Genomic DNA, 16,512 nt, shown 5'->3' on the forward strand with positions numbered 1-16,512 from the left:
ATTCCGCAGAGGGGTTTCCCTTGCCTCAACATTCCGCAGAGGGGTTTCCCTTGCCTCAACATTCCACAGAGGGGTTTCCCTTGCCTCAACATTCCGCAGAGGGGTTTCCCCTGCCTCAACATTCCGCAGAGGGGTTTCTGGGCCGACAACCGTTGCGCACGCACAACAGCCCCCCGCACCCAGTGCATTTTGACAACAGGCCCGTGTCACGTGAGCGCGGCGGCCCCGCCATCTTCTTCCGAAGTCTGAGCGCCCCACAGGGGAGGGCCGTTACCAGTCCATGTCACCGCCCGTCAGCCCCGGGCCTGTCACTGCCCCCGGCTGCTCGTGTCCCTGCTGCCCCCCGGCCCATCACCGCCCGGTGTCCTGTCACCCCCCAGGCCTCTCACCGCCCGCTGTCCCTCCTGTCACCCCAGGCTGGCACCACCCGCTGTCCCCTCCTCTCAGCAGCCAGGCAGGGCAAGGCAGCCTGGGGAGATGCAGCGGCCTTTTCCTGGGGCCCTCCGCTAACGAGGACGAGCTTCCACGACAGCTTAGTTTAGGTCTTTCAATGCCTTTTGGGTTTCCTAAGTCAGGAAAGCCTTTTGATTTCAGTGCTGTCCTCTATATCCAAGGGAGAGTTGGTTTTGCTCTTTGTGTCTGTTTGTTTTTCCTGTTCGTAGTGGTTTGGAAGCCCAGGTTTTAATAGGGTAGCATTGCTTAAAAGCCAGTGGTGGAATACGGATTATACATATTCGTTCCATAATCCGGCCATAGCCACAGTCCAGCTACAGCAGCAGAGGCAAATAAGCCCGACTGTTGCATATGCCCTAAAAGCCCATCCTCTTCCAGAAATCAACTCCCCTGGGTATCTGTCCCATTGAATTCTCAGTGGTACAAGGACGGGCATCTACGTTAGGAATTTTCACTGAAGAAAGGAAGGATACCACCCTGCTGCCAAGAAGGGTTTGTCGCTAGTCTGAAAGGAGACCCCTGGGTCTATCTACTGCTATCTACAAGAAAAAGTGTTACAGCCCTCTGATAGCATGTGGCACTAAGTTCCACCTGTCTGTAACAGCTTTTATCCCACAGTTAGGGGTTGCAGAACTAGAAAGAGCTATTGCAAATGTGTCAAGGGAATTAGAAAAAGCCATTACTGAAAGCACAGCTAGTATTACAGCCCTACGGGAAGAAATCAAATTATTATCACAAATGGTAATATAGAATCCATTAGCCCTAGACCACTTTTTAGAAGTACAGGACAGAGTATGTGCATCATTGAATAACAGCTGCTGGGGTCTTATGTAAATCACGCCCAGAAAAGTGAAACTGATAGAAGCAAGTGTCTCTAGTGATCTCCTTGCCCATCCACCTGTGGTCACATCTACCTGGCTGGCTGTGCCTCCTCATCCCATGCCCACCTCTAGCAAATGAAGGTGGGGTGTTGCATGGGAACATTTTACAGTCAATGTTCAAAGCATTCCTGAGTTAGGACTGAGAAAGAAATGAACCTGTGTGGCATCAGGTGCTTGTTAACGTCATCACACTTAGCAAAAGCCTTCCTAGAAGATGGTCTCTCCTGGAAGTCCCTCTGCAACCACGCTGAAATTGAGATGCAAGAATAAACTCATTACCGTTGCTGCACACTTACCATCTCCCAGGGGAAAGTCACTGAGCGTGGAAGGCCATAGCAGGAATCAAGTGTCCTGGACGTTTAGTAGGGCCTGCTGAGGGCTTCTCATAAATGAGTGGTTTAGGCCGCTTAAAGAATCACCATCAAGGGTATTGGGAAAAGCGATTTTAATAGAAGTTTATAAAAATGCGACTCAACAGAATTCGATGGCAAGGTTCACTCTACTACTTACTAAAACATACAAAGGGAAATCAAATGAGAATCAACTCAGAATGATTTATACAGAGGGAGAGAGCGGAGAAACAAAGGGGTAAAGAATAAGGAAGACCCTCCCATTGAGTCACAAGGTTCAGAATGGACTCCCTTGCTTTCTAAACTTCTCAAAGAGGAGATTAGCTGCCGCTGAACCCAGACTCATTCCAAGGCTTGGTCAACGCTTTATCTCTAAAGGAAAAGAGAAGATACAAGGGATGAAGAGTTCCTCCCGTTGAGTCACGAGAGTCGGAATTGACCCCCTTGCTTTCTAAGCTCCTTCTCAGAGAGCAGTCTAGGTGCGGCTAGGTGTAATCCTAGTCCCAGACTTGGTCAATGCGTTTCATCTAAGGATTATGTGTATTTAGCAGCAATTTGAGGTTCATTCACTGTTTGAGGTAAATTATAAGATTTAGGCAGCACTTAATCAAGGATTAATTTTAGGATTTACAAAGCGAGCTAATCACAACAATAGCCTGAAGCGAGCTAATCACAACAATAGCCTGATTACAGATTGATCCACGCACGCACGCACACAGACATAAAGCTATAGATACATATACAAAGGTATACCTGTTAAAAATTCCCCTCGAGTTCCGTGAAATATTCACTTCAAATGTCTCAGTATTTCTCAGGGGGCCAGGGTTGAGCCTCCAGGAGGGGAGGGTTTCAGCCCAGGTTTCGTCGCCAGCTTTCGGTGGCAGTCCTCCAAATTTCACAAACTGGAGAGTTTGCGAACTCTGAGAGGCGTCCCACTTGGAGGGAGATGCTGGTCGCAGCCCGCTGCGGTCCAGGAGAGCTCAAAGGGCCTCCCTTGGGACCGCTGTTTGTAGGTTTGCAAGATGATTGGCTTTAGTCATTAGTAAAATGATGGCATTTCGGTAACCGTGGTGTCGTTCCACTTGGGTTACGATCCTGATAAGGAGTGCTCCAGGGCTGTTAGGGAATGACAGATCATCCCATGCTAACACTAATGCCAAAGCTGAACCCCTCACCAGATGCCTGAAGCCTAAACCCTCACCCAACTCCCTAATCCTGTCCCTCACCCTCCCTCATCTTCAACCCCTCTCCTAAGCCTAACTGATGTTTCCCAGGATCTAGAAGCAGGGCAGGGATTGTGAGGTTCTGAAGGGAAAGGCCAGGGAGATGAGATGAGAGGTTAGGCAAGAGGAAGGTGAAGGCATAGGTGACATTGCCGGAGAGTAGGTTGTGATGTCATTTCTGCCGGAGGAAGCTGGCTGGTGAGGAGCAGCATTGTGAGGATGCTTGTGAGTGACATCAAAGAGAGAGATGGGACAACGGGGTAGGCCAAAGGAGAGGCATGTGAGAGGGACAGCACTTGCTTGTTGTCTGTGAGGTCCCTACCCCTCAAACGCTAGCCTTAACGGCAGCCCTCACCTCTAGCCTTAATGGCAGCCCTCACATCTAGCCCTAACCCAACCCCTCAACCCACAAAGCTAGTCAGTGCTCAGATCAATTACAAGAAGCTCTAAGCAGAATCACAAACCCTCACGCTGAGCCTCACCCTGATCCCTAACCCTAAAAGGGGAGCTCTCAGCCCTAGCCCTGCCCTGAGCACAAAGCCCAAAGCAGAAACTCTCCCCAGATGCCCGAACCCAAGCTGCTGACATAAACCCCTAACCCCTAAGCCCTAGCACCCTCCCTCGAAGCCCCTAACCTTCCACCTGTCCTCCATGGCACTGCAGATGCCATTCCGCGTGCAAATACCAAGAGAGAGAGCACTGCAGGCGAACACACTATCGCAGAAGGAGATACCCCTGGAGGTGCAGATGTCGATGCAGATACCTTTGCAGATGGATGATCCATTCCTAGTAACATTGCAGATGCAGGTGCCACTGCAGCACAGGAGGCTTTCCTGGGCCCTGTGCACTTGCTAAGGTGCACTTTTATAAGGCGACCTGGAGGACGCATCCATCATCAGGTCTGTTGATGTCATCAAATGGGGAGAAGCATTCCTGTGCCTTAAGGATGCCATTCAGAGAAGCCCTGCCGGGTGGGAGGGATGTCTTGCCACAAACCTCCTGAAATTCCACAAGAACTAGCACTGGGTCCTGCACCTGGGCCAGACCGGCCCCCTCCAGTGATATGGGCTGGGGATCATCTGACCGGGATGCAGTTCTGTGGAACATACCCTGATGCTCCTGGGCGACAGAAGACAAAACACCTTCCAGCAGTGTGCCCTGGTAGCAAAGAAGTGTCCTGGGCTGTATGAACGGGGGCCTCACCCAAAGATGGAGGGAAGCGATTATCTCCCCCTACTCGTCACTCATTAGACCACATGCACAATACGGGGTCAATTTTTGGGCTCCCGGTACAAGAAAGATGTTAATAAGTGGGAGCAAGATCAGCAGAGGGCCATGAAGATGCTCGGGGCCTGGAGCACTTCCCTGCAAGGAGATGCTGCAGGACAGGGCATTTTCATTCTCTAGAATGGGAGGGCTTTGGGACCCTGCCAGCAGCCTGGCCAGTCCCTAGGCAGAGGTTTTCAGGAAAATGGATCCAAATTCATCCCTGTGGTGCTTGGCAGGAGGAAAACAGACAATAGTCTAGACGATGTTGAAATATGAAAGCTTCAGGCTAGAGGTAAGGAAAACCTTCTTCCCCTTTGGAGCAGCCCAGCATTGAAGCAGGTTGCCCAGAGGGGCTGTACCATCTTCATCCTGCCATATTGCCAATTCCTTTCTGGATAGCTAGCTTTTATAAGGCAACCTGGAGGACGCAACCATCATCCTGTCTGTTGGATTCTTTCTCCTTAATGGTCAGTGTTTTGGGGACTTGCCTGTGGCATTTAGCCCATGGCAAGAGGTCACGCAGAGCAGCTGTGTTTCTGGCCGCACCCTGGAGAGAAGCCACCTGTGTGCACTGAAAAGGGGGGGTGCCGAGACAGGCTGTGTCCCTGGGGGCAAGCCTGTGCCTGCGGGATGCTCGGCCATGGGGTGAGAGCATGTAGGGAAGGGCTGGACTGCTTTCACGGGGCAGTGTTTAGGTTCGGTCAGGTGAAACGGTGCTGTCAGAGCTCTCTGCCTTGCTTATGCTGTTGATCTCGGTGCTCTCCTCTCGTCCTTGTCTTGCAATGTTTTGGCTGAGGCATAGACATGAAATGGAGGGAGCTGATCGTCCTCACTCACGCACATGCCCTCTCCCTGCAGCTGAAGGTGACCAGACAAGGTCTTTGCGGGGGGTGTTGTTTTATTAGTCTCATATCAGAGGTATTAGAGGAATTGTGTAGAGGGAATGTCGGAGTCCAAAAGTGGGAGCAGGTGCCTGGGGCTTGATCAGCGTCACCTGGAAGGGGAAAAGTGAGGAAAAAATCGGGTGACCGTGGTGCCTAGTTCTTAAGAAGACTTGTCTTCAGAGAAGGCCGTCTGGCATAACAAGTTGATGTAGGTGCATTTGCCCAGAGCTGAGCTGGCACTGGAACTGGCTCCAAGTCCAGAGTCCTTCTAGCTCCAGCCAGACTTTGCTAGATGCCCCTGCCCTCCCAGTTGATCCCCAGTGCATAAGAAAGGTCTGCTCTTGGGTCTGCTTGTCCCTTCTGCGGCGGTGTGTCCTCCTGAAGAGCTTGTGATGTGTGAGCGCCTATCAGCATTGAATGGCTCAGCTAGGGGAGATGCAAAGATGGGGGTTTTGGCCTCCCTCTGCTCGGCTTTGGGCCAAGGCCAGGGAGCAGGCCTGCTGTCCTGTGTTTTGTCACTCCAGTAAGGTGGTCTTGAGTTCTCAGAAGCCCCGTCGGAAGGGGGAGATGCTTAAGGGTTGGTTGTTGCAAAGCGAAGGAGGAGAGGTGGGCAGGCTGCCTTACCTTTCCCGGGTGGTAGTCTGCTGGCCCCGGCTTCACTGTTTTGTCGCCTCCGAGTCTACTGTTGGTTCCCATTGTGTACACGGGAGCCCTTTTTTTGTAGACGTCCAGTTCCACCTTGGGGAATGCAGCAGGACCTGGCGTCTGTAAGAGAGGCAGGGAGGTTGTTTGGTACAGAAGGCGGGTGTTGATTCTTGCTGGGTGCCCACACGGGCTGTGCTACTTGAGCTGGCTGGCCAGAGAAGTGGTGTGAGAGGCACGGAGCGATTGCAACAAGGGAACCTCCATTTAACCTGCCAAGAGGCAGATTTCCCAGAGGAGGATGGAGATTCCCATTAGTGCCGATGAGCTCTGCCCCACCAAAACCGTTAGTGTTAGGAAACGAGGGACCGCAGGTGTCGACAGAGCCTCTCTTTCCCGCTGTTAAGAGCAGGAGAGCCAGGGGACCCGAGGCTTCTTGGGTTTTGCTGCTGGTGCAGGGAAGTGCGCGTTAAGGGAGGCTGCAGCAGGCACTGGAGCCCTTCTAACCTGAGCTTCAACTGCTGACGCGAGAGAGCAGAGAAGCGTAGCTCACCTTGGAGAGGTCTTCAGCAAAGCCATTGTGCTTACTCTTCCCTTTCATGGAGTAGCACGGGCTGGCGTGGGTGTAGGCTGTGTTGGGTCCCACCAGCCGAGGCAGGGTGTAGGTGCCAGGACCTGGAAGGGGAATGGGAAGAACGCCTGTGTGAGTCCTGCGGGGAGAGCAGCAGCGCTGGGGTGGGAGAGGAGCAGCCTGTCAAGGCTGCTGCCAGGAGCAGGAAGGATGTTTTGCCCCTCCTCCCAATGTATTTGTCTTCGGTCACATGTGGTGTGTGTCGGCAGCTCCAAGCCTGAGTTGCCACTTCTTCTATGGGATGAGAGAAGTTGGTGGTGTGGAATAATTGCTGGAGGTAACTTAGGAATTAGATTTATATTCGCATTTTACGGAAAGGCACTATTCACTAATCTAGCCGTGAGAGTTCCCACTGAACGCCATAAATCCCTTAAGTGTGGCCATGCTAGGTCATGGAACACGACTGGACTGAAAGTGCATGGTGTTACGAGTGCATCCGTAATCGTAGGAGTTCAATACATTGAACGCGACCGGACTTGTAACACAGAGCATTGGGCATCACTCAGAATCTAAGCCTCGCCGCCCCCAGCCCCTCTGATATTTGAGGACAAGCTGGAACGCAAGGGGGTTTATTTTCTGCCAAATTGCCTTGCCCTTTAACGTGACAGGTGGTCTGGGACATCAAGCAAGCTTGTCAAGAGGCCGTTGCGTCCTGCTGTGCAGGCTTTTCCCTAGGCCTGTTGAATAAGCTGTCCAGCAGATTTTCCTGGGAGGACACGCAGGCTGCAAGTGTGTGTATCTCCCCAAGTTCCCCTACCTGGAGTTTGGTCGGTTTTGACGGCCTTATGCCGGAAGGCCATGGACTGTGCCGGCGCGCATTTGTAGAGGTGTTTGTTGGCCTTGTCGGTGGAGTAGTCGCCTAGGGCAGAGGAGAAATGGAGAAAAGCAGTGAAGCTGAGCTCTTTTCCTCAAGCCAAAGAGGAAAGGTCAGGTGGAGGTCTCAGCCTTGTTTGCTTTCTGTCTGGAAACCTCTGAAGCTCCTTCAGGGCGTGAGCTGATGGTTTTGTACCCCGGTAGCACAGGGCAAAAGGAAGGCGTGCTTGTCTTGCCTGAAAGAAGTGCTGGAGAAATGGTACTCACTCGGTCCAGGGGTGACCTCGGTCTTTATCTTGGGAAGTCCGCACATGTGATGTGCTGGAGCCACGTACTTCCCATTCCTGGTGATGGAGGGCTGGACGTAGTACCGAGGACCCGGAGAGCAGCTGTCTGCGACGGGACGTTTGGCCCCTTGAAACGTGTACGCAGGTGCTTTGGTTTTGCTGGGATTGTGAGCCAGGTAACCTAGGAAGAAAAGCCTGTGAAAGGACACCTGCCTGCAACTGCCTATTTAAAGCTAGTTTCTAAGTGGAGGAGTCGGAGTTGCCGGCCTCAAGAAAGTCCCTTCCTGTGTGACTTTTTCCTCCAAGGAGGATACCAGCAGGCCAATACAATGGTACAATGACCTCCAGCGAGAACAATGTAGGCACTGTGCAATTAATCAGCGTATCTCCAAAATGCTATTGTTATGAAGTAGTAAACCCCAAAACAGTTGCTAAGTTAACTTAAAGCAAACGTAAAGATCGCTTCTGTGACGTTTTGCTTTCCCAGCGCCCTGATGGAAAAGAAAATGAAACTTTACTGCTATGACAGAGGAGGAGAAGAAGAAAGTGAAGGAGAAGAAGCAGAGAAGTTGAAAAAGAAGGAGAAGAAGAACAGGAAGAGAAGATGAAGTACAAGAGGAGAAGATGAAGGAGGAGAAGAAGAGAAGGAGGAGAAGCAGAAAAAGAGGAAGAGGAGGAGGAGGAGAAGAAGAGAAGAAGAAAAGGGTGAAGTGGGAGCAACAAGTTTGTGGCAAAGATACAGAACAAGCTTCCTCCTGTGCACTCAGGCGTTAAGGGGCTGCTAAGGCCACCTCTGGGCTTTGCAGAGCCAGGCAGCTCTTCTCCGGGGCTTTCCCATGAGCAGCCTGAGCTTCCTCTGGCAGGCCTGTGTCCTTGCTGCAGCTGAGAACATGGAGGATTGGAGCAAAGGGGAATGGGGCAGTGGCTACTTGTCCCCTGGAGGTAGTGGATGTGGCGCTCCCCCCTTGTATGGTGGTTTTACCTGTGGTCCCGGGGATTGAGTACTTGGGTCCTGGGCTGGTAAACTGGGCCATGATGGGGCCGCGTGGGCGATGAGGTCTCCAGGTGCCCACCCAGGCTCCGTCCATCTTGGAGGTGGCTACAAAGCCTATGGCAAGAGCAGGAGAGTTGTTGAGGGGCTTCTCTGACAGAGGCCCGGTGTGAAACCTCCCCGGGAGGAGCAGCGACGCGTCACCTTTCTCAGCCTTGGCCATCGGACTGGGTGCGGACGAGCTCGTTGGCTGCTGCAGCTCTCGGTCGCAGAGCACAGTGAGGGTGAGGGCAGGCAGCGATCGGGCAGGAGAGGTTGTGCTGTCAGCTGCCAGGTGGCCTTGGGAAGAGGCCTTCACTCATCATGGGGACGCACTGTGACATCATACAGGCTCCTGGCGCCTGGCATACGTGCTGTTGCGTGATACGGCTGATCAGGAGCTGGGGTTGTCCAGCTTGCAGGGCTAGACCTTCATGAGGTCTGCATGGCAGAAACATGCAAGGAGGGAAAAACTGATGTGATTTGTGCATTTCATCTAGCAGCCTTAGACTGTTGGGCTCACGTAATAGCATGAATGTGCATTTGAGCACCTGGAATTTTCTATTTCATGTCTTATTTTCCAGATGTCCCTGAATCTACCTTTTTTTCTTGGGGAGGGCAAATTGGGCCTGATGTTAGTAAGAGGAAATTGCTGCTGGCAGCTCTCAGTTACCAAGGCTGAGGAATACCTCTGCAGTGCCACTTTTAGGAGGTTGTCCTTGGAAACACAGGCACGAGAGGCCTTTCCCAAGGTGCAGAAGAAACCGTGCAGACTTGTGTGTACTTTCTTGGTCATGCAAGGAAAGCTAGATGCCAGCCACAGATCAGGAGCGTTTTCACATTTCTCCCCAGGAAGTCACATGTCCTATATTACATGGGTTTCTCATAGGAATAAAAATTGTGAGAGGGCACAGAAGGGTTTCTGTACTGGGCCTGGCTGGGATGCAGGTAATTTTTTTCCTCGCAGCCTGCATGATGCTGTCTTGAGTATTGAGGGTGAATAGGGAATGGGAATCAATGAGAAATGCAGGAATGAAGGGATGTCTTGCAGCTGTGCTGGACGGCGTGGAACTGTTTGAGGAAGATGTCAGCAAATGGGATGACCTGGAAGAAAAAAAATGTGAAAACTTTCCTAAGGAAGAAGTCTTTTTCTCAGAGTAATGTTCTTGGAGCTCGTCAGCTTGGCCCCATTTCCACCCTTTTTGTTTGTCCACTTGTCTAATTCTGTACTGCCAACAGTTCAGATAGTACAGAATCATAGAATCACAGAATCATTTAGGTTGGAGAAGACCTTTATGATCATCCAGTCTAATGGCAAATAAACACTGCCATGTCCACCACTAAGCCATGTCCCTAAGTGCCACATCTACACCTCTTTTAAATACCTCCAGGTACCACTTCCCTGGGCAGCCTGTTCCAGTGCTTGATAACCCTTTCAGTGAAGAAGTTTTTCCTAACATGCAATCTAAACCTCCCCTGGCACAACTTGAGGCCGTTTCCTCTCGTCCTATCACTTGTTACCTGGGAAAAGAGACCGACACCCACCTGGCTACAAACTCCTTTCAGGTAGTTGTAGAGAGTGATAAGGTCTCCCCTGAGCCTCCTTTGCTTCAGACTAAAGAACTGCAGTTCCCTCAGCCGCTCCTCGTAGAACTTGCTCTCCAGACCCTTCACCAGCTTCGTTGCCCTTCTTTGGACTCACTCTAGCACCTCAGTGCCTGCCTTGTAGCGAGTGGCCCAGAGCTAATCACAGTATTCGAGGTGCGGCCTCACCAGTGCCGAGTATACAAAGGTACAATCATTTCCCTAGTCTTGCTGGCCCCACTGTTTCTGATACAAGCCAGGATGTCATTGGCCTTCTTGGCCACCTGGGCACGCTGCTGGCTCATAATCAGCTGGCTGTTGATCAACACCCCTAAGTCCTCTTCCACCAGGCAGCTTTCCAGCCACTCTTCCCCAAGCCTGTAGCGTTGCATGGGGTCGTTGTGACACGAGTGCAGGACCTGGCACTCAGCCTTGTTGAACCTCATACGATTGGCCTCGGCCCGTCGATCCAGCCTGTCCAGATCCCTCTGCAGAGCCTTCCCACCCTCAAGCAGATCAACACTCCCGCCCAACTTGGTGTCGTCTGCAAACCTACTGACAGTGCATGCGATCCCCTCATCCAGATCACTGATAAAGATATTAAACAGAACTGGCCCCAATACTGAGCCCTGGAGAACACCACTTGTGACCGGCCATCCACTGGAGATAACTCCATTCCCCACAAGCCTTTGGGCCCGGCCATCCAGCCAGCTTTTTACCCAGTAAAGAGTATGGCTGTCCAAGCCATGAGCAGCCAGGAGGAGGAGGAGGGAAAAACAAGAGGCCACAGGAAGGAAGAGAAGGAGGAAGGCAAAGGAGGCTACGGGAGGAAAAGGGAGAAGGAGAAGGAGAAGGAGGAGGAACAAACAGAGGCTACAGGAAGGAAGAGAAGGAGGAGGCAAAGGAGGCTACAGGAGGAAAAGGGAGAAGGAGAAGGAGGAGGCAACAGGAGGCCACAGGAGGAGAAGGCAAAAGAATGCAAAACGAGCCAACAAGAGGTGGTTTCAACATGAGGAAACAGCAGGAGGATGAGGAGGCAAAAGGAGGCAATAGGAGGAAGGGGAGGAGGAGGAAACAGGAGGCAACAGGAGGCAAAAGGAGGAGGAGGAAGAAGAGGAAAAAAGAGGCAACAGGAAGAAACAAGAGGAGGAAGAAGAGGAGGAGCAGGAAATGGGAAGCAAAAGGAGGGAACAGGAGGAGGAGGCAAAAGGAGGCAATAGGAGGAGAGGTTACAGGAGGCAATAGGTAGCAAAAGGAGGACACAGAGGAAGGAAGAGGATGAGGCAACAGGAGGTAACAGGAGGCAACTGGAGGAGGAGGAGGATGAGGAAGCAACAGAAGGCAACAGGAGGCAGCTATAGGTAACAGAAGGAGGAGGAGGGAACAGGACGAGGAAGAAGAGGAGGCAACAGGAGGAGGAGGAAACAGGAGGCAAAGGAGAAGGAGCAGGAGGAGGAAACAGGAGGCAAAAGGAGAAGGTAGAGGAGGATGTAACAGGACGCAGGTGGAGGCAGTAGGAGGACAAGGAAAAGGAGGCAAGAGGAGGCAGTAGGAGACAACATGAGGAGTGGGAGGAAGAGGAAACAGGAGGCAACAGGTGCCAACATGAGGAGGAAGAGGAGGAGGAGGAGGAGGAGGAGGAGGAGGAGGAGGAGGAGGAGGAGGAGGAGGAGGGAACAGGAAGCAACATGTGGCAACAAGAGGAGGAGGCAAGAGGAGGCCACAATAAGAAGGAGGCAAAAGAACGCAAGAGAAGAGGAAGGGACCAGGAGACAAAAGATGGAGGAAGAGGCAACAGAAGGCAAGCAGAGGAGGTGGGAAGAGGAGAGAAGAGGAGGCGAGGGGAGGCAAGAGAAGGCAACAGGATGCAAAAGGTAGAGGAGTCCACAAGAAGAAACAAGAGGAAGGAGGCCACAGGAGAAGAAGGGTGGCGATGAGGAGGAAGCAATAGGAGGAGGAAGAAACATGAGGCAACAGGAGAAAATAGGATGAGGAGTAGGAGGAGGCAACAGGAGGCAAGAGGAAGCAACAAGAGGAAAGAGGAGGAGGAGGAAGAGGAGGCAGTAGGAGGCCACAGGAGAAGGCAACAGGATACAACAGGAGGACAAAGGAGGAGAAGGAGGATTCAGCATGAGGAAACAGCAGAAGGAAGAAGGTGAGGAGGCAACAGGAGGAGGAGGAGGAAGAGTAGGAGAAGGAAACAGAAGGAAACCGGAGGCAACAGGAGGAGAAGGAGGAGGAGAAAAGAGGAGGCCACAGGAGGCAAAAGGAGGAAGAGGAGGAGGCAACAGGAGGCAATGGTAAGAGACGGGAGAAGAGGAGGAGGAGAAAGAAGAGGAGGCAACAGGAGAAAACAGGAGGAGGAGGAAGCGGTGACAGGAGGCAACAGGTAGCAAGATGAGGAGGAGGAAGAGGAGGCATAGACACAACAGGAAGTAACTGGAGGAGGAAGAAGAGGAGGACACAGGAGGCAAAATAAGGAAAGAGGAAGATGAGGAGGCAACAAGAGGCAACAGGAAGAGGAGGAGGGAGCAGAAGACAAATCATCCCCATATTCCCTCTATATTTTAAGCACATCAAAACTCAGGGATGGAGCACCTGCCATGTCTGGCTCTCTTCAGCAATTCAGAAAATCCAAGCCTAGTGCTGAAGTCGTTACTCACAGCAGTCCACATCACAACCGTCGCTCCTCTTGGCCACACAGGGGAAACCTGTGGATGACAGCGGATGTCAGGACGCACTCCAGAAAGAGACGATCAGGGCAAGAAGATCCCCGTCACCTAATCGCAAAGAAATAATTCTAGCTCAATGAAATGACTACCCAAAACAAAACACACAGAACAGCATCCGCCATCAGAATTATTTCAGCGGTAGTTTTAACTGCTGCAGAGCTGCAGGCTGACGACCTTACCATCACTGTCACAGGGCCCCAGTTATCAGCAGGTACAAAGGCCCTTTTGAGAGAGTCCAATGCATGTCACCTTCTCTGAAGAGGACCTGCTGCTTACCTGTTGCCAGCATTAGCAGCAGAGCCCTCCGGCTCTCCAGCCCACACTTTCCCACCTTGTATGCAGCAGCGACCAGCTTTCAGCTGCTACTTTAACAGCTCTCCTGGCCGCGCTCCTTTTCTGTCTCCCTTCCTACCATATCAGTCAGGGTGGGATTCTTGTCATTCTAGACTGGGCCCAGCTTCTCAGTAGGAGGACTACACTGCTGTCCCATTGCTTGCCTGTTTTAGCATACGGAAAAGAAATTACAATTAGCAAACAGGAACTCTACTCATGGCCCATATCTATCTAGTCTACAGCCTACAGCTCTGAAGGTATAGAACAGCCTATACTTATATCCTGTATTACAGGGCATTTTGAGAAACAAGGGTTAAAAGTAAGAAAGAAAAGTGTAGAGAAGATACTTTGTAACAACTGCACCCCGTACTTAGACATATTAGAGATAAAGACTGTCTGCACTGACTCTCTGCTGATAAAGACTGTCTTCACTGACTCTCTGCTAACTAGCAATAATGATTAGCACAAGGACGAATCGTAGAAATGTAGAAAAGACTGCCAAAATAGTGCCCTAGAGTTAACTTGTCTCATTATAATCTCATTCTAATGCTAAGGAACACACCTCCCAGCTAGAGAAGCCCCAACCCAATTTAGCCCCCTACTCTCTGAGCATATGTGGTGAATTAAAAGAGAACTGTAACTTTAAGATGAAGTAAGAAAAGTATTAACCAAGAGTTAATTAAGGGGTAGAACCAGGAGGCGTAACTAACTTTGTTAACTGTCTTAAATACCTGTCATGATTTTAACCCGGTGTGCATGTTAGGAGGAGAAATCCCCTTGCACCCGGCGCCGCAATAAACCAATGTCAGCTTTATAACTGTGTGTGAGTTGTGAAGTTTGTTTCCGCGTGTCACCTGCCAGGACAGACTGGGCCCTGTCCCAGTCCGAACTGGATGCCCTGGCCCCCTCCAAGGACAGACTGGGATCATTCCCAGTCCAAAATGGATCACCTGGCCCCCTCCCTGGACAGACTGGGATCATTCCCAGTCCAAACTGGATCCAATGGCCTCCTCCCAGTATGGACTGGAATCATTCCCAGTCCAAACTGGATCCCCTGGCCACCTCCCAGTACAGACTGGGATCATTACCAGTCCAAACAGGATCCCCTGCCCCACCCCCAGTATGGACTGGAACCATTCCCAGTCCAAACTGGATCCAATGGCCTCCTCCCAGTATGGACTGGAATCATTCCCAGTCCAAACTGGATCCCCTGGCCACCTCCCAGTACAGACTGGGATCATTACCAGTCCAAACAGGATCCCCTGCCCCACCCCCAGTATGGATTGGAACCATTCCCAGTCCAAACTGGATCCAATGGCCTCCTCCCAGTATGGACTGGAATCATTCCCAGTCCAAACTGGATCCCCTGGCCACCTCCCAGTACAGACTGGGATCATTACCAGTCCAAACAGGATCCCCTGCCCCACCCCCAGTATGGACTGGAATAATTCCCAGTCCAAAGTCGATCCTCTACACCCCCCTCCCAGGACAGACTGGGATCATTCCCAGTCCAAACTGGATCCCCTGGCCCCTCCCAGTACAGACTGGGATCATTCCCAGTCCAAACTGGATCCCCTGTCCCCCTCCCAGGACAGACTGGGATCATTCCCAGTCCAAACTGGATCCCCTGCCCCCCTCCCAGGACAGACACAGATCATTCCCAGTCCAAAATGGATCCCCTGGTCCCCTCCCAGGACAGACTGGGAGCATCCCCAGTCCAAACTGGATCGCCTGGCCCCCTCCCAGGACAGACTGGGATGATTCCCAGTCCAGATTGGATCCCCCGGCCCTTTCCCAGACAGACTGGGATCATTCCGAGTCCAAACTGGATCCCCTGTCCCCCTCCCAGTAGAGACTGGGATCATTCCCAGTCCAAACTGGGATCATTCCCAGTCCAAACTGTATCCCCTGGCCCCCTCCCAGGACAGACTGGGATCATTCCCAGTCCAAACTGGATCCCCTGGCGCCCTCCCAGGACAGACTGGGATCGTTCCCAGTCCAAACTGGATCCTCTGGCGCCCTCCCAGGACAGACCGGGATCGTTCCCAGTCCAAACTGGATCCCCCGGCCCTTTCCCAGGACAGACTGGGATCATTCCCAGTCCAAATTGGATCCCTTCGCCCCCTCCCAGGACAGACTGGGATCATTCCGAGTCCGAACTGGATCCCTTGGCCCCCTCACAGGGCAGACTGGGCCCTGCCCCATTCCAAACTGGATCCCCTGTACCACTCCCAGGACAGACTCGGATCATTCCCAGTCCAAATTGGATCCCCCGGCTCTTTCCCAGGACAGACTGGGAGCATCGCCAGTCCAAACTGGATCCCCTGGCCCTCTCCCAGGACAGACTGGGAGCATCCCCAGTCCAAACTGGATCCCCTGGCCCCCTCCCAGGACAGACTGGGATCATTCCCAGTCCAAACTGCATCCCCTGCCCCCCTCCCAGTACAGACTGGGATCATTCCCAGTCCAAACTGGATCCCCTGGCCCCCTCCCAGGACAGACTGGGCCCTGTTCCAGTCCAAACTCGAGCCCCTGGCCCCCTCCCAGACAGACTGGGCCCTGTTCCAGTCCAAACTCGAGCCCCTGGCTCCCTCCCAGGACAGACTGGGATCATTCCCAGTCCAAACTGGATCCCTTGGCCCCCTCCCAGGACAGACTGGGATCATTCCCAGTCCAAACTGGATCCCTTGGTCCCCTCCCAGGACAGACTGGGATCATTCCCAGTCCAAACTGGATCCCTTGGCCCCCTCCCAGGACAGACTGGGATCATTCCCAGTGCAAACTGGATTCCCTGGCCCCCTCCCAGGACAGACTGGGCCCTGTCCCGTTGAAACTGGAGCCCCTGGCCCCCTCCCAGGACAGACTGGGATCATTCCCATTCCAAACTGGATTCCCTGGCCCGCTCCCAGGACAGACTGGGCCCTGTCCCAGTCCAAACTGGATCCCCTGTCCCCCTCCCAGGACAGACTGGGATAATCCCCAGTCTAAATTTGATCCCCTGGCCCCCTCCCAGGACAGATTGGAATTATTCAAAGTCCAAACTGGATGCCCTGGCCCCCTCCCAGGACAGACTGGGCCCTGTCCCAGTCCAAACTGGATCCCCTGTCCCACTCCCAGGACAGACTGGGAGCATCCCCAGTCCAAACTGGATCCCCTGGCCCTCTCCCAGGACAGACTGGGAGCATCCCCAGTCCAAACTGGATCCCCTGGCCCCCTCCCAGGACAGACCGGGATCATTCCCAGTCCAAACTGGATCCCCTGGTCCCCTCCCAGGACAGACTGGGAGCATCCCAAGTCCAAACTGCATCCCCTGGCCCCCACCCTGGACAGACTGGTCCCCGTCCCAGTGTAAACTGGATCCCTTGGCCCCCTCCCAGGACAGAATGGGATCATTCCTAGT

The 16,512-nt window shown here is 52.7% G+C and overlaps 1 protein-coding gene across 1 annotated transcript; it reads right to left on the reverse strand.

Annotated features, from left to right (window-relative positions):
* Positions 1–5,083: 5,083 nt before the first annotated feature.
* Positions 5,084–8,521, reverse strand: LOC132321075 (outer dense fiber protein 3-like). Its single transcript, XM_059834667.1, has 6 exons — positions 8,416–8,521; positions 7,414–7,614; positions 7,091–7,192; positions 6,256–6,377; positions 5,685–5,825; positions 5,084–5,170 (listed from the first exon to the last, which is right to left on the reverse strand). The coding sequence occupies exons 1-6, from the start codon at positions 8,519–8,521 to the stop codon at positions 5,084–5,086; spliced, it is 759 nt and encodes a 252-aa protein (XP_059690650.1).
* Between the last annotated feature and the right edge of the window lie 7,991 nt (positions 8,522–16,512).

Source organism: Gavia stellata, unplaced genomic scaffold, assembly GCF_030936135.1.
Source record: "Gavia stellata isolate bGavSte3 unplaced genomic scaffold, bGavSte3.hap2 HAP2_SCAFFOLD_71, whole genome shotgun sequence".
NCBI lineage: Eukaryota > Metazoa > Chordata > Aves > Gaviiformes > Gaviidae > Gavia > Gavia stellata.

Excerpts from the sequence above, each read along its gene's own strand:
- LOC132321075 (XM_059834667.1), bottom strand. The coding sequence starts at position 8,521 with ATGGACGGAGCCTGGGTGGGCACCTGGAGACCTCATCGCCCACGCGGC. Across the intron at positions 6,378-7,090 it reads CAAAACCGACCAAACTCCAG|GTCCTGGCACCTACACCCTG; the intron begins GTAGGGGAACTT and ends TTCCCCTTCCAG. Across the intron at positions 5,171-5,684 it reads CAGACTACCACCCGGGAAAG|GTGACGCTGATCAAGCCCCA; the intron begins GTAAGGCAGCCT and ends TTCCCCTTCCAG.